The 24,461-nt window shown below is 31.5% G+C and overlaps 1 protein-coding gene across 1 annotated transcript in view; it reads right to left on the reverse strand.

Annotated features, from left to right (window-relative positions):
* Positions 1-609: 609 nt before the first annotated feature.
* The window catches only part of LOC113393047 (homeotic protein Sex combs reduced-like), a 36,697-nt gene continuing 12,845 nt past the window's right edge, over positions 610-24,461 (reverse strand). Inside the window, exon 3 of the mRNA XM_026629740.2 lies at positions 610-2,671. Coding sequence (XP_026485525.1) covers positions 2,367-2,671 — 305 coding nt within the window. The 3' untranslated portion in view covers positions 610-2,366. The remainder of the gene's footprint in view (positions 2,672-24,461) is intronic.

Consider the following 24,461-nt stretch of genomic DNA (forward strand, 5'->3'; position numbering starts at 1 on the left):
TTTTTTGTATCATACAGCGTAACTGTGTATGATGCAAAATATTCGGACGGAATGATTTATCGGTTCAGGCCCCGACACGCGCCCGCGACCTACAAACTCAGGCAACCTACACATTTTTCGACTCTTTGTTGGCACGTTGGTACGCTAGCACCCCTTCGCAGGTTGTCATTGCTTCTATAATTTATCATCACTCAATACGAAGGCGTCGAGCTGGCGGTTGCAGCAAATGTTTCAAATGAACTTGGTATATCGGTCTTGGAATACAATTTCTTATTCTCACTATATTGGACTTGCATAAAACATAAAGGATTTTTATAGAAACATGAAATTGTAAATAAATGCTTAGGAGTCGTTTGATTCTAGTTTATATCGCTTGGCCTCGTTATAAAATAATAACGTAACTATCCATTTTCTGATTCAAAATAATGATAATTTAAGTATATTCCACTACATACAAAAACTGTTGTTCTAAATTCAAATCATCAAGTCATTTGTCCAACAAATGCTTTCGAATTCATAATAATATTCGATCCATATTATTATAACAGGTTTTAATATATTACATTTTAAAGTATTACTATATAAAATGTTAATAAAATGAAACTCATATCTATCTTCATAATTTATTTTATCATCTTCACCAATTTTTCAAATTTAATACACTTTATTCATACAATACAATAATTTAAATGATCATGTAGCATACTTCCCTAGAGCTCTCATTTTAATTGGAATGAACGATAAAGATATTTATATTTATTAATTATAAAGAAATAACGCAAGTAAATAAATAATATTATACAAAAATAGGAAATAATAGAGAAATGTCGAAAATTAGGGCACATCCTATTGCACAATACAATTTTCAGTGTACAAAAGATTACGCGAGAAACAACGATTGCTTTGAGATATTTGAATTTTTATAAATTCGGTTACACTAAGTGACATATCTACTATTTACAAACAAGAAATAAAGCAACAAATTAAACAGATCAGGAAACCGGATAAAAAAAAAATCAAGAACGCTAAACGACTGATGTAAAATATGAAACAAAAAATGTTTGTTCCACTTATCAATAAAATTTAACAAAATATCACAGCTGACCACGACATTTATATAAAAGTAACAAAACTAAGCAAATATGTACGAAGTTGAATGGAAGTGGATGAGAAAATAATTAAAGTAACATTAGAATATTTTAAAGAAGAAATTAAAACTCTTTACACACTAACTACAATTTAAGTACATTTTACAAATACGACATTAAAGATTTTAAAGTACGCAATAGTCATATGAATTATTAAATTGGTATCGTTGGTGGACATTTAATTCTATTTATAGTTAATCTAAATAATAATGCTATTAAACATGGTTTTGTTATCATATTTGCATTATTTGTTATTTACAACTAAGAACAGGAACATAAAACAGTTCATCGAAAAAGTTGACACTATAATGAATATATTAAACTTTTTCAGATACCTACTAGTGACAGTTTCAATATTTACAATTTAAGATCAAATAGCTACCTATTCACAGATATTAACTGAGCTTATATCCTGTTTTTAAGTTCACAGCGTTTTTACAAGCCCTCGCTAATCTAGAAAATAACTTTACTCCTCGCTATTTGGAGTAATGAAATGTTTTAAGTAAAAATCATGCGTATTCAATATTACATTTTTGTATTCGCCAAATTTTATCTTATCCCTGTACATTTCCGAATTTGTTATTTTGGGGTGACGGCTTATTTATAAACATAGAATTTGTATATTAAATGTTCCTTGAATATTTTTATAGATGATTTTTTAAAGTTCGAATCTAACAAACATGCCTTAGCTTAAATCTAACTAGCCATCACAATTTACACTAATATTCATTATTCGTTTTTATCTTACAATTTTAGGAATAGTATGCAGATCAAATTATAGCTTATGACTAGGCAAAATTCTTTCTAAATCAACAATTTGACAGTTTTGTTGATTTTAATTTAACAATAAACGTAGCTACATATTATTCAATGTATAGAAATGTATGTTTTTTTTACCAGTTATGTAAATACAGATAGTTCAAGATTGAATGTAGTTGATTGTCCTGTTTGGTCTCGACTGTCTCCTGGATTCTATCTTGCGCGTCTTACAGCAGAAGCACTTTTATTTAAAACGTCACTGAATGTCACAACAACAACTTCAACAAATTAGTCTATATTTAATTGATAATTTTTCGAACAGCGAATAACTGATCTAGTCTAGTTACTGTAACATCTCATATCCTTATGAAGATGTTACACACAACTCCGTCCGATGTACGGTCGACTAATTTTTTTTTAATAAATCAGTTATCCACTATTCGAAAAATTCCACTGATCCTATGCTGACAAGTGAGCGAATTGGCTCGGGTGAAGATCGAATTGGTAGGGATGACCATACGGATTCATATGGTAAGGCACGATATTCATCGACGCCATCTTATGTTCCTTCTTCCACTTCATGCGCCGGTTCTGGAACCAGATTTTGATCTGGCGCTCGGTGAGGCACAGCGCGTGCGCTATCTCGATCCGCCTTCTCCGCGTCAGATATCTGTTAAAGTGGAATTCCTTCTCGAGTTCCAGCGTCTGATACCGAGTGTACGAAGTCCTCTGACGTTTTGTTTCACCATTTGCATTTACCGTACCTGGAAAAAGGAAACGAGTTTTTATTAATATTTCATATCATACATATACTTTCATTACAATAAGATAAAATTATTCACAATAGTTCTTTAAAATAAGGACCGCTAATATTTAGAGCTGAATGTCCGTCTGAGCGCCAATGAATAGTTGGCTCGATCGACTTCGTGCCTTGCCACGCTTGCTCGATTGTGATGTACAGCTTGCGGCAATGCGCACGATTCAAAGCGAGATTTCTGTTAATAATTTATATAATGTTCTTCGTTTTATTATAATATTTTGATTTATTGTTATGTAAAGGTTTTATTTTATCGTTATGTTTCTATGTTTGTAAATTGCATATAGTTACATTTTACATAAGAAACAATACGTGATCGATAACAGTTAGAGTACGATGATGTTGGTTAAATAGATATAATTTTCATTTCTAATGATAATGTTAAATTGGGAAAAGACATAGACAGCGGTGTGAACAGACGTCCGAGTCATGGGTTGCATGCCGTGCGGCGCACCTGTCACGGTATGTCGGCGGTGCAGCCCACCACTTGGTCGGCTTGGACCGCCGCCAGTCCACTCTTGATCGATACGCGGCCTGTCTGACTCTGTCTTCCAAATTAAACTGTGTCATTTGTTACATTTCTTTAAGCAGCCTCGGTCGCTAATGAATCGCTTTCAAAATAAGCGACTATTAACCGTTTGTTTATTTATCAACTCTATTGACAATTCCCGTCACTTAAGAAATTTGCTATAAGTTAAAATGGACGTTATAAAATACAGAAACAGAAATTATTAATAGAATCGGAACGATCAATACATAAAAGAAAGGCGATGGTAATAAATACAGCACACGCGTTCAATATTCTCCCTTATTCCGTTCGAGATGTCAAACTCGCGTCGATAAAGATGTTTAAAAACTATAAATATTCGATGTCGTCCGAAGTACAACAAGTGATGTAGCAGCAAAAACCCTTCGTGATTGAAATGTTAGTGACAGTCTGATGCACAAACAACTGACTGGCAGCATTATTTTAACATAATCCTTGTACAGAGACGAAACGAATGGACACAATACGAGGGCATATGAATTTCAATGTGAATTCAAAAATATGATAATATTGATGAAATGCTTACATTAAAAATCTAATTTGAATTAGATATGATTAGGAAGTGCAGATGACTATAAATGGAGAAAAATATTTCAGAACAGGTATACTCGATATGTCATCGTGACAAGCGAACGGCCTGTTACATTATTTTGCAATACATCAAGGTTCCCGATGTCATTAGATAACGTTCAAACTCCGCTAACAGTGGATACGCCACGCTGTCAAATAGCTTTTTTAGGTAGTACGTTTTATTAATACAAGTAGTATTAATACGATATGGAAGATTCATTGTTGATTACGTGGATTAATTAATCCTTTACGGTAATAACATTATGAACTAATAATATTTAGAACGGCTATTGCAACAATTAGGATTTCTTAATTCAAACCATAAAATGTTTTTAATAAAAATGTTCCCAGTGTATTTATTTTTAGTAGCAATAAAGTAAATGTTTTTAGGTGATTAGTGAATATTAAAAATGTTCATAGTATAATTGTAATTTTCAACTAGAAAGTACTTCAATTTTTCTTTACGTGTAATGTATAGATTTCGTGTATATTTATATTTTTTTTTTTTCAAACTGGAAGTAAGTACTAGTTAGGAATTTTTGTTCATAATTAAGGCATATTATAATCACAGTTTCCTTTTAACATTTAGTTCGTTTTCTTAAAACATTAGAAGTTTTAAAAATATAAATTTTTCTACCTTCTTAAGTTTTACTGATGGTTAGAGATTTGAACAGAAAACATGTTTTGTCTCAATTGATACAAAATGAAATACGAATACGAAAACGAAAATATACTATATAGGTATACATATACTTATATAATAATGTAATTTAAGTCCATATACATTTTATATTTTTTATAATACTTAGTATCAAAATTTATCCTCTTTTACCTAGCGTAGGTAATTCTAGGTCAAAAAAAATTTATATTCGATTTTCTGAGTCTAGACATATTGCATGGTCGAATTTTAAATGAATGACATCGTGATACCTATGGATGAGAAATTTGAAAACTAAAATAGCTTCTGTCTGGAGACGATTTTGGTTTAATACGTTTTTTTTGCATGCCGCTAAATTTTTCTTGTAACATCAAATATGCCTGATATATTTTTTTAAATACAATAATAAAATAATGTGCGGTCTATACTTTTTCGATCTTTTTTCTTTTTTTTTTTAGTTATTTTATCGTAGTAGGTATCTACATATATCAAGTATTTTAGATAAATGAGCACCTTATGTTTTTAATTTGTCATTTATCCCGTATCAACTTCGTGGAGAATTATTTATAATATTTGCCAGATCAATTAACTACCGTGATATTGATTATTAATTACTTTTCCAATGATTAATTAGGAGTAAAATTATTATTTAGTTTACTATATTGAACGTCCCATTTTAAACATTTGTAAGATTTTCATCATTTTTTCTTTCAATATTTATTCGATTAAAATTTAAATGTATCTCTTAGATGTTAAGTGAAACGCCTAAGCCTGATTTCAATTTAAAAAAAAAATGAATTCAATTTTCATACTTGAGTCATAATAGACTCTTACAACAACATACCTCTAAATCTGAACATGAAAAATGATTAAAGAAACCATTTCGAATATTTTTTTCCATCGAACGTATATCTTTCCATCAACGTAGATACTTAACGAGGCCTCTAGATATGCCAACATAAAAATGTTTAGCGATAAAACATCAAAGTGGACATGACTAATGACATCTAGATGAAAACAGAATATATGTAATAAAAATGTCACATGTTATTTTTATAGCTCTGGTCAATTCTATGATCACGAGAACGATAAATGCTGCAGATGAAGTGACTCCCGTGTAATAGTAGATAATAAAAATAATATTTTTATTGCACCAAGAAGGTTTTACATATTTTTATGACAGTCCCAATCCTCTACGCTGAGATTATTGCAGTTACTTGTTATGTAGTAGTTCTTTCCAGTGATTTATTATTCGTACTACTTAACTCCCTCGGTACTTAATAAGTATGTCCTTTATTCATTATACTCGTATGATATTAAGAACATAGTATACTGAAATCGAGTTCTATTGGTGTAGGAAAACTTTTCCTTGTTTGAACTAGTTACATGATTATGCATTATGTACATGATGACTCGTAGGTCTAGTAGATATATGCCCGCAGATCCCAAGGTCCTGGGTTCAAACGGGCCGACAAAAAGTTATTAGGTTTTTCTATTGAAAAATTCACAGTACAACCCGGAGTTGAGAAGTTGGATGTGTGAACATTCCCGTAAATTACGTAAGGCCGTTGGTCCCGCTCCTAAACTCTTTCCGGTGGCTCTTTCTATGTCCTGCGTAATTGGTTATTCTCATCGACACCGGAGACATCATCATCAGAACGACATAATCACATAAATATAATATGTTCAATTCGATTATATTTCTCCAAATTTGTAAATAATAACTTAGATGCATAGCGTCTCTTTTGTAAAGTAACGGGATTGTTTGACTGATGCGTTATATATATTCAATGTAAAAAAAAAATACTAAGAATGAAAATAGATGTTAAAAAAATGTATGCAATTAATACCGGCGTTATTTCGTCATTATATACTAGTTATCTCCCGCGACTTCGCTCGTGTTTCAGGGGTCAGTTATCAAGTTTTAGATATATATATAAATATGTAGTAACTTCATACCAATTTTTTTCAACATATTCGGTTTAATGGTTTAGCCGTAAAAGAGTAACAGACAGAGTTACTTTCGCATTTATGATTAGTATAAATGATAACAATACTATTTCTAAACGAATTTAGAAATATACATCATTTATCAGAAATTAATTCACACGTGTAATAAAATAATTAAAATTTAAATATTCCTATTGTTCTTTAGTGCGGTTATTATCATTTGTGATGCCATAGTGAAGGGAATCGTATACTAACTAACTAAGATTATTTTAGCCGAATATGAGATTTTGTGATGATTTATGCATTCATGATATAAAAAATGTTGTAAATACTACAAGTTAGTAGATTACGCTGGTTTTTAAGGGAAAATGCGCAATCAATCTTTGGAGCTAAGATGTTACCTCCTTGTGCCTGTATGTATATAGGTTTAACTACACACACCCTTCAAACCGGAACACAAAACAACAACAATACTAATTATTGCTGCTTGGCGGTAGAATAGATAGATAGATAGAGTTTCAAGAGGACAGAGGGAGACACTGATAATTTTAGATGTTTCTAATGTCGTCTTTGTTGTTAATAGGTAAACACATTTTGCGCTTACATTGTAAACGCTGGCCGAACCCTACGAGATAGATCAAAATAATGTTAGTATTAAAACAGTAAACACTTTTAGTATATGTCTATTTCTTAGGGATAACCCACAATAACCATTTTTTATACTTATTTTTACGAGAAATAATGGCTTATTTACGAAGCGATTTTAAGCAATAAAGCATTAATCCTTATCCAATTAAGTACTTAAAATATAGATCAATAGGCCCTATACAGCATGTAATTTAAACGCATATTTTCGAAGATATTGCAGAATAAAAATGCAGAGACGTTTTTAACGTCAGTAAGCTGTCAAAGTTGTATATAAATACATTCTGTAGTATATTTAGTATCAGTATTGCACTCGTGCGAAGCCGGGGCGGGTCGCTAGTTTTGTATAATTCATACTTTATGTAGTTGAGTCCGAGTTATTCTAGGCTTACGATATATTATACGATGAAATTATTCTATGTACACTTTTTGATGGTACGAATAAATACATAAAATACGAAAAAAAAACATAAAGCACCTGAACAACTGAGATATATCAAACGATTTGAAGAACAAAACGTTGTTACCATGCAACCGTAGAACAAACTTATTTATAACATCTGCCCATTATAAGCAGTCGGTGCATCGTCAAACAGGTCATCCCACAATATTCAATTCAAACAGACACATTAATCATGAATAGCGGGTGAATTTTTAAATTTACATCTAGTCTAGTGTTCTGAATTTTGAGCTGAACCTAGGCAGGAAAATTACGTTTGTTTTTTTGTTATACCGACGATTCCATTTATATAGGTATAAAAGTTATTGCCAGTTAAGGTCTGTCATTGGTTCCGTACTATCATATGCCAATAACCATTATATATTAAGCAAAAAAGGCTCGATTAGAAAATATGTAATTATGTATATGTTAGAGTTATTATAAAAGAAATAGCCATATGCAAAGCCTAATTTCTTTCAAATAATATTGGATGATTTATATGCAGGTTTAACTAGGTGATAAAGATTAATGCAAGCAAGTATTGTTGTGTTTTAGCTTGTAAGGTGAGTGAGCCAGTGCGTAACTGCAGGCGCAAACACATAACTTCACAGATGCCGAGGTTAGTAGCGCTTCGGTGATGGCATAGTTATTTTATATACGTCAATGGATATGGGAGGTGATGAGCACTTGGTCACGATCAGATGGCTCTTTCGCCTTCGCAATATAATTAATAAATGTTTTTTTTAAGATAAAAATTACTAAAAAATTTCTTCATTTATTTATTATTCAAAATGTACATTATTATTGTTCATTTTGTTCGATTTCCCTGTTACTATAAATAAAAAAGCAAGCTAGGAAAATAGGTACTCGTACTTACTTCAATCATTGTTTAGTGGTTTTCTCAAAGATCAAAACAGTGTGCTTTATTGTTAACAGAGACCGAAGAGAAATATTCGAATATGTTAAGAATGATTTTCGTACAAAAAGTTATGTTAAAATAATATATTAGGTTTAGATATTATTCAATGTAAAAAAATAAAAGTATATCTAATTGGTATGTACTTGTTTGTTTAAAGAGCATTTAAAATAGAACAAGTTTTTTCTAAATCTGAATAAGCTAACGGATAATTTAAAAAATCCTTATCACTGTGTCGGAACTTGAGTAAAAAGTTTTAACATGATAAAGTATATTCAATTATCTAAGTGAAATAATGGATATGTTCATAACTACTATCTTTTCAATTATACAAAAACTATACGGATATAAACATACCACCTGATTTAAGAGGTCAAATTCGCTCATACATTGACGCCGACAGAAGAGTCTACTTAAACTTTAAAATTTCAAATAAATACATTGAAATTTCGTTAAAAAAATAAGACTTTATTTATTTATTTTAAGTGAATATACATTTTATTTATATTGTACTGTATTAAAAACGATGTAACAAAAACCCTATTGGATTTATCCGTACATCGGTATTCGTTGTCAACACTTATAGTAAATAAAATATAAAAGAAACAAAAAGCAGGTACATAGCAAATAAATAATTTTAAATAAAATATACATAGCTTTATAGGACATATAAATTTAATTGTAAAATATTCTTATGTATGTATGTTATTGAATAAAATAATATAAACTACTGCGATATTTGTCGATTGTTCTTAGTAAGATCTATATTCTGAAACGGTATTTTAAATATAACTGCCCTTGTGTAGTGTCAGTTTAAAAAAAATTGTAGGATTTCAAATAAAGAATTTAAATTTCGGTGCCATGGATTTATATTGTACTTCAAAGTAAGTATATGTTGACTCTTAGAAAAACCAGACGTTCTTGCATGAAATCTTACCAAATATAAAAAAAAAATCTATTTAATATATATAAATCTTATCGCCAATTGAATACCGGTCGCTAGGTTAACAAAGTTTTTTTATCGTGTCATTAGACTGAAACAATGCCGAATGGCGTTAGGTTGTTCCCAGTGAGTACGGTATAAAGTCCGCCCACTCAGTTTCGACGCCCTCATCGATGCGCTTGTTTGCATCAAATTATTCAAGATTTAGTAGAGCATGTGTCTGATACATTAATCAAAATTCGATTTTTCTCATACGATGCTAGTCTATTTAAAAATAATAGAACTCAAACAGAACGAAAAACCGCCTCGTAATATTGTGGATAGAGAAACCCAAAAAATTTTTTACACGTTGTACATCTGTTTGTGCTCTCATCATGCGGAAAGTTCATATTTCGAATCAACTAAAATTCTAGAACTATTGATATCCGATGATCATGTAAAAGTTAACCGGTATTCTAAAATTGAAAAAAAATACAATGCTGAAATATCGTTGTCACATACATTTATACTAGGTATATTAGTTTACTCCTATATATTAATACTATTGAAAAGAGATAGACATATAAAATTAACCCAATATCAGTTCGGAAGCTTAAATAGAACAATTTATAACTGTATTTGTTTATTTTATCAATTACGCTTATTGGGAAACTAAAAAGGTGCGCCGACTTTGAGCTATTTAATATAATTAATCATAGTCCTCACTAATTCCGTAAAGGTTATACCGTCTGGCTACTAATCCCGGCGTGAATAATCGCAAAGATAGCTCAAGTGGGTATGAAATGATATTTAAGGTATTCACGATAAAGTCCTGTTTTAAACCCGCCACTATCGCGAGTTAGTCGGCGAGTAATTATTTTAACTTGTCGCCTACCTATCGCGGGTCTACTTAAAACGCTACCCGCATCGTGCCTCGACTTTTATTCGTCCAATTCTTAACTTCGCTTTTTTGTTTTATCTGAACCGCAACATGGTTGGTGTAATACTTTAAAGAAAATTGGATACGAGAAAATTTTGTACGAAATTTCTAGTTGCCGTACTATTTTAAAAATTTAAAGTTCTCAGAACTTATTATTGTTGATAGAAATTTATTATTAGTACATGAAATATAATTAAGAGAGCAAGGATTTCTGATTATAGAAAAATGGCTAGGATCAAAAATACATATTTCGAATTTTGTTTTCTACTGTAAAGAGGTAGGCTAGAAAGCCAATTTACAATCTTTAAAATATACACGAGCGATTTTTTTATTATAATACTTATAGAGAACCGTCTTTTAGTTTTATTAATTTATATATAAATCAAGCAATATATATTTGCAGGATGTACGTTTTCTGGGATTCTATTTAAAAAGTGTATGAATTGAAATGAAAGCAGTTACTGACTCACAATGATATTAGTAATTTCATTCGTTTGTAAATAGTTCAGTATGTAATTTTTGTTGTTACTCAGTTAACAACGGTGAAATTAAATCGCTATTAGTAAAGAAGTCGTCGTAAGCAAATATTTGCCTCGCCGTTTAATAATAAGGACGGACCACTTGATCTGGTTATATTAAAGCAACAAGTGTATGTGCATATATGCACTATGTATGCACTCATACTCACAAGTCTATAGAGCGGGAAGTGGATATATTGGATTTCCGAGGTATACAGCAGTGTAGCAATGCCAATTTCCTAACTTCGGGATACTATTGAGAATTTTTCGAAGGAAAAGTTCACGACTTTTTCCGGGCCGATCCAATACAGTCAAACCAGACCGTCGGGATAAATGTGTAATACTAGGTTTTGCTGTTTACATTTCGTCTTGGTATGATCATTATAACATTTTTGATGGCAAAGTTAATATGTCGGAGAACACACAAATGTCACTGAGACAGGTAACTTTTCGCTCTAGAAAAATGCGCGGGTACCAAGCCACTGGCAGAACAACGTTATACTTGCTACATTTATTTAAACATAACTGCCCTAAATTAATTCTCAAATACACTGTTTGGAGTTTAAAAAATACATTTTTAAATAGCATATGAAAAATAGTTACTGTTATGTATGTATATATAATGAGACAATTATGGTACTCCGAAATACGAGAGCAACAGTGTTATTTAATACCAGGTATTGTTAAAGGTTAGTTAGAATCCCGTATTTGAATCCGGTTTTCTTTGTATATCATTTATCACTACTTTGAACACTCGCGAAGTCGCTTTACTCAAAGCTTGTAAGAAAATAAACGTTGACAATCGTTTATATTATTTAAACGGATAATAATACAAACGGCCGAATGGTAAGTGGGTTACATAAATGTGAATCAAGCGATATCTGATCGGGATCCGTATGTACAAACTCAGCATTAAGAGCGAATTTCTCAAGTTCGTGGTGAACTAATCACGACGTAGAAATATTAGGGACGCTAATATCTTGTACACATTTACATAACGCGCAATAAATCTGTGCGCGGGCGCAGACGGCGCCGTTGATAAATTCCTATTGGAGCTTTTCGATGGTCTATTTCTAAGTGGCCATACCGACTTAATTTTAAATTGTATACTAAACGCCCTCTTTTAAAATTTTACTTCCTACTACCACGCAATAAAAATGTTTGAGAATTTTCATTTATTTCGAATCAGTAATAGCGAAGACAAAACAATTTCATCTCAAAGTTCTCTATTAATCTATATATAGAATCTTCTCTCGGGTGGTCTCCTAAGCCCCTAAGTGGAAATAAAAAGATTGCGTAATATTCAGACTTGTAACGGATTTTAGAAATTATGTTGATACTATTTAAAAACCTTTTAGGCTCAGTGGCTAACTTGTGCGGTGCATGAAATTTCGTTTCGAAGTCAAATTAAATTAATGTTTTTTTTTTGCAGAATAATTCTTGGCTACGGCTCGCAGTTAGATAAACTCCTATGTCTCAAAGCTTGTACAACTTCGTCTATTTTCTTTCCAGCGGTTTTGGAATACCATATCATCAGACTATAAGAGGAAGGTACTATAGAGTGCACTTGTTTGCGTACACATTTGCTCAATATAAAGGATGCACAGTAGACAAAATATACTACAAATGTATGTAATAATTTAAACTTATCATTCTACTTTTTGGTAATAGTGTATGATTCTGCCCAGTGCAAGATTCCGTACAAGTTCCTGTACATCATAAGTGAGTCAAAGCTGAATATCAATTTTAGGCACATTTTAATCATGGATAATCTTGATACTTCACTAAAAAATTCAAAAACAAATATCAAAACTCAAGGCAAACAGTAATAACGTTGTTCATAAATTACCGAAAACTATCCATCTGAATAACTACTCGTTTAAAATATTATCGATCGATTTCAAACTACATCCAATGTCGAGTTAAAATTGTATATACTTATTTAATGTTTAATTTAAAAAAAACCGTCGAAAATATTTCGGACGCTTCTCAAATTGATCGTGTCCACAATTACCATGGACGAAAAACCGGTAATAATTTAAAAATATCGTTCGTAAATGATGCCATAAATTAAACTTAATAATACGCACGCCCAGCCACGGCATCATGTGCGGAAAGCTAATTGAATATTAATTTTATAATAAATCTGGTCGAACGAGTCTTGTAGGTATTGAATTTTATTTATAACTTAAGTCTAATGTTCAAGGAAATAGATATAGTAATTGATTATACGACATTAAATATCAAAACCCCTAAAACGTGATATATAACTGCTATAGATCTTTTTCTTATCTCGAAAGTGTAACGCCATTGATATATTTAGTATTTATATACGTTTCATTAGTATAATTTACGCCTACGTCGTTGAAATAAATTATTATTTTTTACGTATTTTGTTTGAATATTAAAGATAATTATATTAATTGACGGTCGTTTTATAGTGGCAATGAACCTGGTGGGTAATATGTGTCTTCGATTTTTTTAATTTAATTTATATTAGCACTGGATGTAATTCAGGACTAGTATAGTGCAAAATATTTAATTCTATGAGTCATATGTTTTTGAACATATAAATTTATGGCCATATCATTTATATTATTTGCTTAGTTAAACTCTTTATGATTACATTTTTTTTATTGAATTCATACTTAACAACATTTATAGGTAAAGCTATGTATGCTTAAGAAATTTAGTTTTATTAATTTAGTTGGTGGTAGGGCTTTGTGCAAGCCCAACATCAACGCCAAACATCAATACTTACTTAGTATTGTTGTGTTCCGGCGTGAAGGATGTGAGCGATTGTATTTACAGGCACAAGAGACATAATATCTTTATTCCTAAAGTTGCCGACGTATTGGTGGTAAGTAAGGAATGGTTAATATTTCTTAAAGTGCCAATATCTATTGGTGATGGTGACCACTTACCACCAGGTGGACCATTTGGCTGTCCATTGAACTATATAATAAAAAAAATCTACATTAGATACCATGCGCCAGTATATAAATATGTTAGTTAACAATATTTAATGGAATTAATAGTGTAAATATAATTTTACATACAATGTTTCGCGCTTAAAGTAACGAATGACTTTAGTATTTTATGCCTACGACATAACCGTCGGTACAAATTATTCGGAACATATTCATGTTCGGTAAGAGTATGATTGAAATCAATTGTTCTACTCTGAATAGAATCGTCGAATTATTTGAAACATATTTCAATTTTGCAGTAAACATGTTAATCTTTTGACGTTATAAATCTATGTATTCGAAATAAAATTTAAGTAACATTAGATAGTGTTTTGATAACTATCGTACCGATTCTCCGCTCATAATAATTTTGAATCCACCTAATAATAATTTTCAATCCGACCTGAGATTAGCTATTGGCATTACTTGCCTCTACTTATACAGTAATAAGTACTTAAAACGTCATATTTTTTAATTCAATTAAAATAATTTCGGTAATCGTTTCGAAATACCAAAAGTGCATCGTTTAATGTTAAGAGCCACACCTCTGGCGGCGACCATTACAAACACCTTCCGTTCCTTGTAATTTATTACTTTTATCTCGAGCACAGTCGCGGTCACTGAACACAAACAAACGACATCTCCGACAATAAGACAAATCGACCGATTACAAGACACTACCTGCCCGTGGTGGGTCGGCTCCATGCAAATCTTTAATTTTTTTCATGTCATTATTACTCCCTTTCAAGGAAAGTAAAAGTATAATAGCCACGTCGATGTCCATTAGTAGATCAATTATTCTGACAATGTCTAAAGAAAGTCCTTTCTCTGGACAACTGAATACTAGTATTGACAAAGCGATAACAATACGGGTGACCTTGTGCGTCGGAAAATGGCAACGTCTGAACACATTTGCGAATTTTTACACTTGTGATTTATCGTCTTCACAAAAAAGTCTTTGTTTAATTTCAGTTAAAGCCATATTGTTTTAAAATACCACTTGCGGTGAATTTGTAACAGGGCAGTGTAGCTAGAGTAATGTTAAAGCACCCCTTGCATTCCAACGTGCGACGATAATACATTAAATGGTACTATTGTATTGTAAATAATGTGAGTACTACAAATGTACTACGTTTTAGTATGGAGTATTAAGACCTCGAAGTTCGCGAATGTAAACGTGTGCCATAATAGTCTAAGAATAGATTATGATATCATAATAGATTCGATGTAGCTTAGCTTATCTTGAGATACTTTATAAAAAATACGATCGGTTGTAAAAATATGAATGAATAAATATTTATATAATAAGTCAAAGTTATAACTGCGAGTAATTTCGTTAGTTTTTATGATGCTATGAAATACGTTTTATTTAAAAACAATAAATCAATTTACAATAATTATTTCATCATACTTGTTTTAATATTAAATTATAATCCTACTTAATCTAAATGGTAGGTAAATTAAAATGACTTGATAAAACTTTTACGACAGTTACTGGAGCACAGTTATACCTAAATAGTCTAATCGTTTATCCAACTAAACATATTTGTTAGTTTGTTAGATGTATCGAGAGAGGTCATCGTCTTTAAAAAATATGCACAAAAATATATTTGTAGACATATCTACCAATCTTTATCTGCAACCCCACGCAGGTTTGGCACCTGTGTAGTAATAAATTCAAATAGAATAATTATGTCGATATGTCGGCGGCTGGAGAAAGAAAGAACTTGCTCGCGTTTATCAATTTCATGGGTTAATTTACGACTAGATAAAGGCTACTACACGGCAGCCGCGGTTTCGTCGAAAGAAATCTCCATACAAAACATTACTCGTCAGTGTTGAGCGATTTATGCGACGTGTTGCAGCCCGTGGAGTACACCACGCCGCTTACTGTATATTATCGTAGTGACACCGACTAATTTGTTGGCCGACTGATGAGCCAACTGCGGGGAAAGAGATGGTTTATGTTCGAAGATCGGTTTGGTATATTAACTTCAGAAAAAGATGTAAAGTTTAGATTACACGAAACATGTGGGTTCTTAATTTAAAAAAAAAATCTATCAAAGATTTTTTACAAAATTAGCAAACAGTAATCGAACATTATTCGCAATTAAATAATAAATAAGCAACGGTAATTTTAAGTTACAATTTTCATGATATTGAATAACAAATGATTAATAAAGCGATTACGATGTATCGCGTCTACTCTATAGGACTTTTCATCTTAGCGAGTGGATTAAATAAATCCGACGTGCTTTGCGCAGACGCTGTTAAGTGACGGGGCGCACCCGCGCCTCTCTTCATCGAGACAGAGACATGGTTCTGCCAAAACAATTAAAACAAAAATTTTGATAGGATACGAAGACATTTCTGAGAATACGTTTTAGTTTTACGTTTAATAGTATTGGTTAAAGTAACGGAAATAGTTTTCATCTTGAAACTAAATAGTGGAAAAAAAATATACAGTTTTGTTTCCAGGAACTGTATGTAAAGGTTTAGTTAAATATCTGAACGATTTTGTTTTTAGTTTATCTACTTTTAAAAAATCTCTTATCTGTTACTTTATAGAATGAAAGTCAGGTTTTAGCAAAAATTTATTTATTCTATTAAATATAATATTGTTTTTACCTATTTATTTTTTACAAAATTCTCTAATGGTACTATGTTAAAATTATAACACGGCTATTGCTTTCGAAGATAATACAAACAAAATTAATCTGCTATAAGATACAGTCCGACACACATTAAAATTATTACACACGAAATCTATCTCTATTCCGTTCTAATAAATACTAAAATTGTTTGATGTTTACCGAGATAGGCGATATTATATCCTAATATTAGTCGAATATAACGGTATCTTAGTAATTTCGTAAAATCGGGGGCGTTTCAACGTGACATGAAACGAGTGGCTTGCAATCGTCGCGTACGACGTTTCAAAACAAACTGATCTTCAAACGTCAGTATTTAGACGTGTTTCTCGCAGATTTCAACTCTGTTTGAATATGTTTTGACTAGCTAAATCTGAATATAAACTATATTTTATAATATAAACTGAAGGTAATTTTTTTCGATTATTTTTCATTACAAATAAAATCAGCATTAATTTGGCAATTTTCGGTATGGATATAAATGCCACTTATGTTTTTTTTTCCCTTAAATTGATAATAGTTTACATTTGTTCGCAGCAGCATGTTGTTCAGAACAAATTTCTGGGACGACTGAAAAATTGTAAATACGAAGAACACGAGACCGTAAAAGTTTGCGTGAAAGAGAAAAGGCCTATAGTTACCAATGGATGATTCAGATGCGATGACGCTGGTGATATGTTTATATAAAATGTTACTAGCTACCCGACTCCGCTTCACGCGGATGCTATAAGGCTATATATACAACTTTTAGATTGCAGAAGAAACATAAAAAGAAAAATTCTTGGTTTCATCCGGATAGGTAAGTTGAAATTCTCGGCTTTTCTTTACTGTAACATGAATGAAATATTCATATAAACCTTTCTTTTAAATCTCTGCTTATGATGATTAAAATTCGTTGCGTAGTTTAAAAGATCTGAGCGTACAGATAGTGGGAAGCGATTTTGTTTTATACTATGTAGAGATCTTGCTATTATCAATATTAAAAAAGAACTTGCAGACTTGTAAAACCGTCTATCTGACGGCAAGCTTCATGAGCTTAGCTAGTATATTGGTGCTCTGCTAGCGAAGATATTGTTTGCTGATGCGGTAAGTACTAGTGGTACTAATCAAAATCAAAATATACTTTATTCAAGTAGGCTTTTACAAGCACTTTTGAATCGTTATTTAACAAACTATTTAAAGTATAGCTACCACCGGTTCGGAATGTAGATTCTACCGAGAAGAACCGGCAAGAAACTCAGTAGTTCTTCGTAAATATGATCACATCTCCGACTTTCGCAAAAAGCTCAAGTGGCTCCCAATTCGCTATCGCAGGAATACTCATATTCTCCATCTTCTTTACTCAATTCTTTTTCATCCTTCAAATCCGCTCTATTTAAAGGAGAATTTTAAATTTTTATGTACTACTCATAATCGAACGCTTCGTTCTAAAGATAATTTACTTTTAAAAAATCCTCCTCATTCGACTTCATTCTGTACAAATTCCTTTACTGGTCAGACTTTTCGTCTGTGGAACTCTCTTCCTGTTGAAGTAAGACGTGCACAATCACTTGCTTCATATAAAACTATGTTGAAACAATATTATCTTGCACTTTAATGTTGTATTTAGTTCTTAGAAGTTAGAAGAGATCTAGTAGTCTAGTATAGTATAGTAGTCTAGTAGTTAGAAGAGATCTCTGTTTAGCGATAAGGCCGCCTCCTGTGCATCTTTCTTAAATATGATTCAACTTTATGTTTACTGGTGTACAATAAAGAGTATTTTGATTTGATTTTGATTTTAGTTACTCTTTTTCAACATCTAAAAATACAGTCACGTTAATTAAATACAATTATATATGTATGTTATGTCTCCTGCCTGGAAGTTAACAAGTATTAACAGCACGCTTTTTTTTTTTTTTTAGTGAGTGAGGTGAGTTTAATAAAAAATCCTCAATATATCCGCCTTGTGTGACAAGATTGCTTTAATTAGCTCTGCCAGAAAACACTGTAAGGCTAAGTATAATTTAAATCGACGGTTTTTTATTTACTGCTAAAAATGATTGCCTTCGCTTTTTAAGCTTTCCTTACATTAACATTATCATAATTATTGTTTAATAAATTATACTATATATAAGCAGAGATAATTAGCTTCGTAATTACATGAAAAAACAAAACTATCGTACATAACGTGTTTCGCTACATTTTACTCGTCGTGAAATGTAGGTATGGAAGTAATATAATCTCATATAGAATCATATTAATACGTAGAATATTAAAAAAATAATTGATAAAGCGTTCTCTTATAAAAAAATTATTATAACACTTTTTTGATCGTATAAATTAGCCATATTATCGAAGTTTACACACTATAAAATGATAATTAAAGATACAGAATTATGCACAGGCTTTATTAAAGCCTTATCCTCCACTACCTGGAGCTAGATAGAACAAGGCCGCCCCTCCCATTCCATGATAATAATTAACCAATTACAATATGACAAGCTACCGCCGCCATTTTAATTGGGTTGCTGAGCGCTTTGTGGAAACATGCATATCTAGATATAATATAGACTATAGTACAGCTTAGTTTCAATGAAGCCGTTATTCTCCAACGGATTGTAGGTATACAATATTTGGTCTCGAATTCGAATCTGGCTCGAATTGTTTTATAATACATTGAATTTGAAATGAAATTTTCAAAGATATTACACGTCTTATAGCATTTGTGCCTTATTAATAATACCTTTTGTTCCTTAACATTTTTGATTAAAAAGCTTCAGGCTAACTGAAGCTTTTTAAAATTGTTACCAATTAAATTTTTACTAAATTTTGATTTTTCCAGTATCCCGATTATAAACTATATTAAAATAGCTAAGTAAAATAATTATTTTTTGAAATATACCTCTCATTTAAAATTGTATTGTAAAAATTACTAAGATACTTAACATAACATACAATTTTAATAAACTAGGCCAAAACAATTGTTATTCACAATCAATTAAAATGTCAAATCTAATACTAATATGAGAATTTGTTTGTTCTGTGTTTTTATATTGAGCAAAAAATATTGACACGCAATATAGGCGTACCTACTTTTAATTCAGAATATTCAATTGCTTTTTCTTCAGAATGAACAAGTTTTTTACTTGCGCTCTTCAAGGAAAGTTATCAAAATATAATTTTCTCTTTCTCGTGTGTAGTGTTGAAAAAATACAGTTAGAGGATCGTATATAAAAGATACCAATAGGCACTAATAATTAGTAAGACATTTTTCAAAATTTGAAAGTCTTTGATAAGAAATGCGTCAGGATAACTTACTTTTCATATTTTAGTATAAAGCAGGAAACCGCTCACAAATTCTAATTACAAACTAAACAACTATTAATCAAACCATCAATCTGATATTGGCGTTTTAATTGCACATTGTTTATTGCGCTTTAAAAGCCGGGGAAAGCAAACGCAACAATATTTTTTCCATATAACCATTAATATCTGTCGTTTTGTTTCGTAGAAGGCGGTTCGCCCCACCGCGGGGTAGTTGTAGACTTGTAACTCCACAATTGCGCTGTCGATTCCTTTGTTTACAACTTTGAATTAACATCTATTAAGTAGACAGTTTTAGTTTAATGTGTATATTTATCGTTGTGTTTGGTACATTAAATAACTCATATTTCCGTAAAATTTGAGATCGTACTTCATATTGGTAGTTTATGGAATTTCGTTAAATTGGCTTCTATGGGATACGTCCGAAAATTTTATCAAGTCTGTCCTCCGTCTCTTGAAAGTTCAAGTTAAGGAAATTGCTCTATAGCTGTTACAGTTCAAATAATATTGATCAAACGTTCAGGAATTAATGAAGTGGGCATGTCGACCTCCGTCACATGCTGTCGAGCCCTATCCTGACTCCTGACCTTTCGCAGGAATGTCTAAGAAACGTGTGGGCTTTTCCAATATAGCAATTTTGGTCTTGCGTCGATGCGCCTACATGTTCAAAGGGGAATGGGTGAAGGTTGTCAATGTTGTAGAAATTTACTTCGTATTCATAATTATTTTAAGGTGAATACTTGGAAATATTAGAAGATTAGATAAGAAGACATACCATACATATCAATGTCCTACTGGTGGACAAAAGTATGTTCCCTTCTTGACGGTCAGTACCTATGCTTGACGTAACTAAAACTTATGTTATGATTCTTTAGATAGCTGATTCTTGTAGATCTCAAAACATGCAGGTTTCTTAAGGATATGAATTTGACTATGAACAGATCATTAGTTAAAAAACTGATGAAAATATTTTCTTTATCGAAAAGCATCAAATAAAAATAAAGTGTAAAATTAGTTGTAATGTTATAATTTTATAAAATGTTATATTTTTTGTGCTACATAATGCAAATCTTATCATTAAAACAGTTTTAGTAGATTTTAAACTGTATAATTATTGAATTAAGTTTGAATTTACATTGTCCAGTGTAGTTGACTATCGAGGGATTCCAGTTGATCGACACTGCGGCGCTAAAGTCGTCTTCAGACTATTTAAATTCCAGTTCGGTTCGTTGCGTCGCTGGTTTATACGGTGCCGTTAATTTTAGAGAAATTGAACTAAGGGTGCTATTGATTTTCTTCGCTATTTGCTCGTTGAGAGACAAAATAATATATTTTTGATAGGATTTTTGTAAAACAAAAATCATATATCATTTACTTTATAAGTATACGTAAAAAAGATTCAGAAAGAATAAGAAGTGAATAACAGTAACAGTATGTAAAATATAAAAGTTTTAGAAACAATAATTTATTATATAAATGTCATTAAAATAATATCGCACACTAACCTACTTGTCAAAGTTTCGTTAACAATATTGCTTAAATATGATAAAAAGTTACGGTCACGGTTCAAACACAGAAGACATTGAATACGTTGAAAGTAAATTAATATGACGAATTTAATTACATCAAGCTGTAAAGCAGACGTACAGGGCTGATGACAGCTGTTTTGACAGCTCCGATATTAATTGTGACGTTCGTGTCTTTAGGGCATCGCCCAGCTCTTCCGTTTCCACGTCATTAATAAAACGAGCAATAGTAGAAATATTTATCAATGGCATAATCAATACAGAAACAATTATAACCGCATTCATCAAAATTCTCGATTCTGCTTTTAAGGTGTTCCAAAGTTATTTCTGAAAACTCAACAGTCGACTTTAACTCGACTTCGTACAATTCAAAATCAATTATCCTTTTATAGTAGCAGCGAAAACTCAAAACGGATCTTAACACCTTGAAATAAATTGTTATTTTCATTGCATTGTTATGGTATTAGGTACAGACGGTATCAAATAACATTAACATTCTTATCTGCGGTCTGTCACACAGCGAGCACGTCAAAGTTCGAAAGTGAAAAACGCATTATAATTAATAGTCGATGATACGCGAGGATCGTAAACAAAAGCGGTGATAAATGGATTATAGTCTGATACTAGATAATAGGCACTGTGGGTTGTAAATCGTCGTTTCGTAAGCGCTCAGTACTTATTTTGGGCCAGTGGCCAGTGTGTATCAATGTAAGAATCGGACTTTTTAACGATTAATATGATGTATGAAGTTTTATTCGATTACAATAATAAAAGATTTTGGTATTCGAAATTCGAATTTGACAATTTATTCGTTATCGTTTGATAATTTTATTTTAATTTCACACTTTAATTTAAAAAAAAAAAAAAAAAAATTATAATAAAATTATTCTTATTAAACACATTGTTTTCTAGCTGTTCTATTTGTAAGCCATTTACTGAATGATGGTTATATATCAAGCACGCGATTCAAAATACATTAACGCTACCATTGTTTTACAGTCACAAAAACATTTATGTAAAAACTATTTTATATTAATAGCGATTATCGTTGTGCTATCGTTATCCAAATGATATATAGTCTGTCGCACATTATAGTTTAAAAGGCGTGATGTATTTTATTACGACATGTCATTACAAAACGATTCGATTCTCGCTGTTATTGATTACATTTGACAATAAATCGTGGTGCACTTTTAATATCGTGTGAATTAGGCTAATGTTTGAATGATCTTCGACCTTTAATCGATTACTACTCACTCTTAAGAGTAATATACTTTTTGTGAATATAGAGAAGCGAATGATGATTTAATGGCTTATATGGTAAGGTCATTGTGACGTTCGGTTTGAATTTGATTACGAAATAGAACCAATAAGTCAAAGGAAGAATTTTTAAATGCTACTCAAAGATTATTCAACAACGATATACATCAATTTATAATAAAGTGAAAATATTTTAATAGTCATTTAAAATCAATAAAAACAGCTATAAAATTAGTATAAAACAACCATAACGATGTTTTATGCGATATTTTCATAAATTTATTATGTGCTACTAAAGCGTATGTTTATTAGTTATACCTACCATCGTAACTCGTGAAGAAACGACCTCAACACGTGTGGTTCCGAAATCAAATTAAAATCGTGTTTGATAAGATCGAGTGGCGGTTATGGAAATTTATGACTATATTACCTGCGCGGGCGCATCGCGACCGACAAAAAGCTGGTCCGGACTACGCAATTATTTATGGTCCGCAAATGATTATAGTTTACGAGCGTTTGACTGAATACGCCCCTGGCGAAATTGTAAATAGGCGGTGGCCAAAATATGTCTAATACGTAACCTATATAAGTGCAAAATATGCTTGAACTGTTACAGTTTAAGATAACTTCGTTCAAAACGAAAACAAGACGGAACGAGAAAGAAATTCGAAATTAAAGACAGGACGCACACAAAAATATGTTGACCGCAAAAGACACAGAAATAAATCAGACAGATGACAATTTAAAGTGGTTAACCCACTAACTGTGACCATTTTAGATACTTTGATCAGATCTTGTCGAAACCGAACCTGCAATGATAAAATAAGCTTACGTCACACTTATTCCTTACATGCTAAAGTCTAGTTTTGATTGTATCATTGTTAAAATTGTGGGTGTTTGTTCTACAGTCTTTAGAGTCGGCGTAGAGATTTATGTTTTTATTTAAGAATTAATGATATAGTGTGAGTAATCGCCGTTATGCTAATTTGAAATAATCTGAGCTCATAAATATAAATAATTTAAAATGCGTCCTAGGGTTTGTAACCCGATGCTTAGTTTTAAATTGTCATCTAAATATTAGTGCTGATATCTAGACATCTGTAAATATGTTACGATTGTTTTAAAGACTTAAACGCCGCGGCCTTTATATTTAATGGTTTATTCAAAATGCCACAGGTAAATATGTGATAAATATTTATAAGGTTATAATTTATACCGATGGAATTAAACATGGCTTGTGTAAAAATTGTTATGAAAAATTAATAATAACGTAAAAATAAAATATTCAAAGAAGTTATCGCGTTTCTTGCAATTTTAATAATATCCCTTGAATAACTTGCCAAACCCCCGATACGCACCTGGCGCCGCGCCCTGAGACTGTACTTTACGATCTGTTAAAAGACTGACTTCGTTGCCCAAATTAACACGAAATAAAAACGAAATCGATCCTTACAAAAAAATAAGCGAAAGAAGATAAAAGCTTAAAAAAGGTCCACGTCAAAACATTTGATTGTATTAATATTTATAGGCATCGAATCGCCGCAGGAAAGGCGGTTTCAAGATGAAAAAAAACTTTATCAGACAGTTCAGCTTTTGACTAAACCGCAAATTCTTTGTTAAGAGATATTTATGGACTTGAAAACAATTGCAGTGTTACTATTATATCAAGTTTGACAGCAATAACTGTATTATTTCGGTTTTTTTTTTATATATTCAATGAAGATGTCACAGTCGTATCAGAAGCGTGTGTACTTTCTACAATTTTTTTTTGGAATAGCGGTTATTGACTTAAGAGCGGAAACTTATTGGTTAAGAGTAGTGTGACATTTTTCTGGATAATAATATAATTTGTGTACTGACATTTTATCACTCTTTTAAATCTTAGTCAACTCAAAAAAGGGGGCTGTTTTTATTTTGCTAAGT

This window comes from Vanessa tameamea, chromosome 12, assembly GCF_037043105.1.
Source record: "Vanessa tameamea isolate UH-Manoa-2023 chromosome 12, ilVanTame1 primary haplotype, whole genome shotgun sequence".
In the NCBI taxonomy this organism is placed as follows: Eukaryota; Metazoa; Arthropoda; class Insecta; order Lepidoptera; family Nymphalidae; genus Vanessa; species Vanessa tameamea.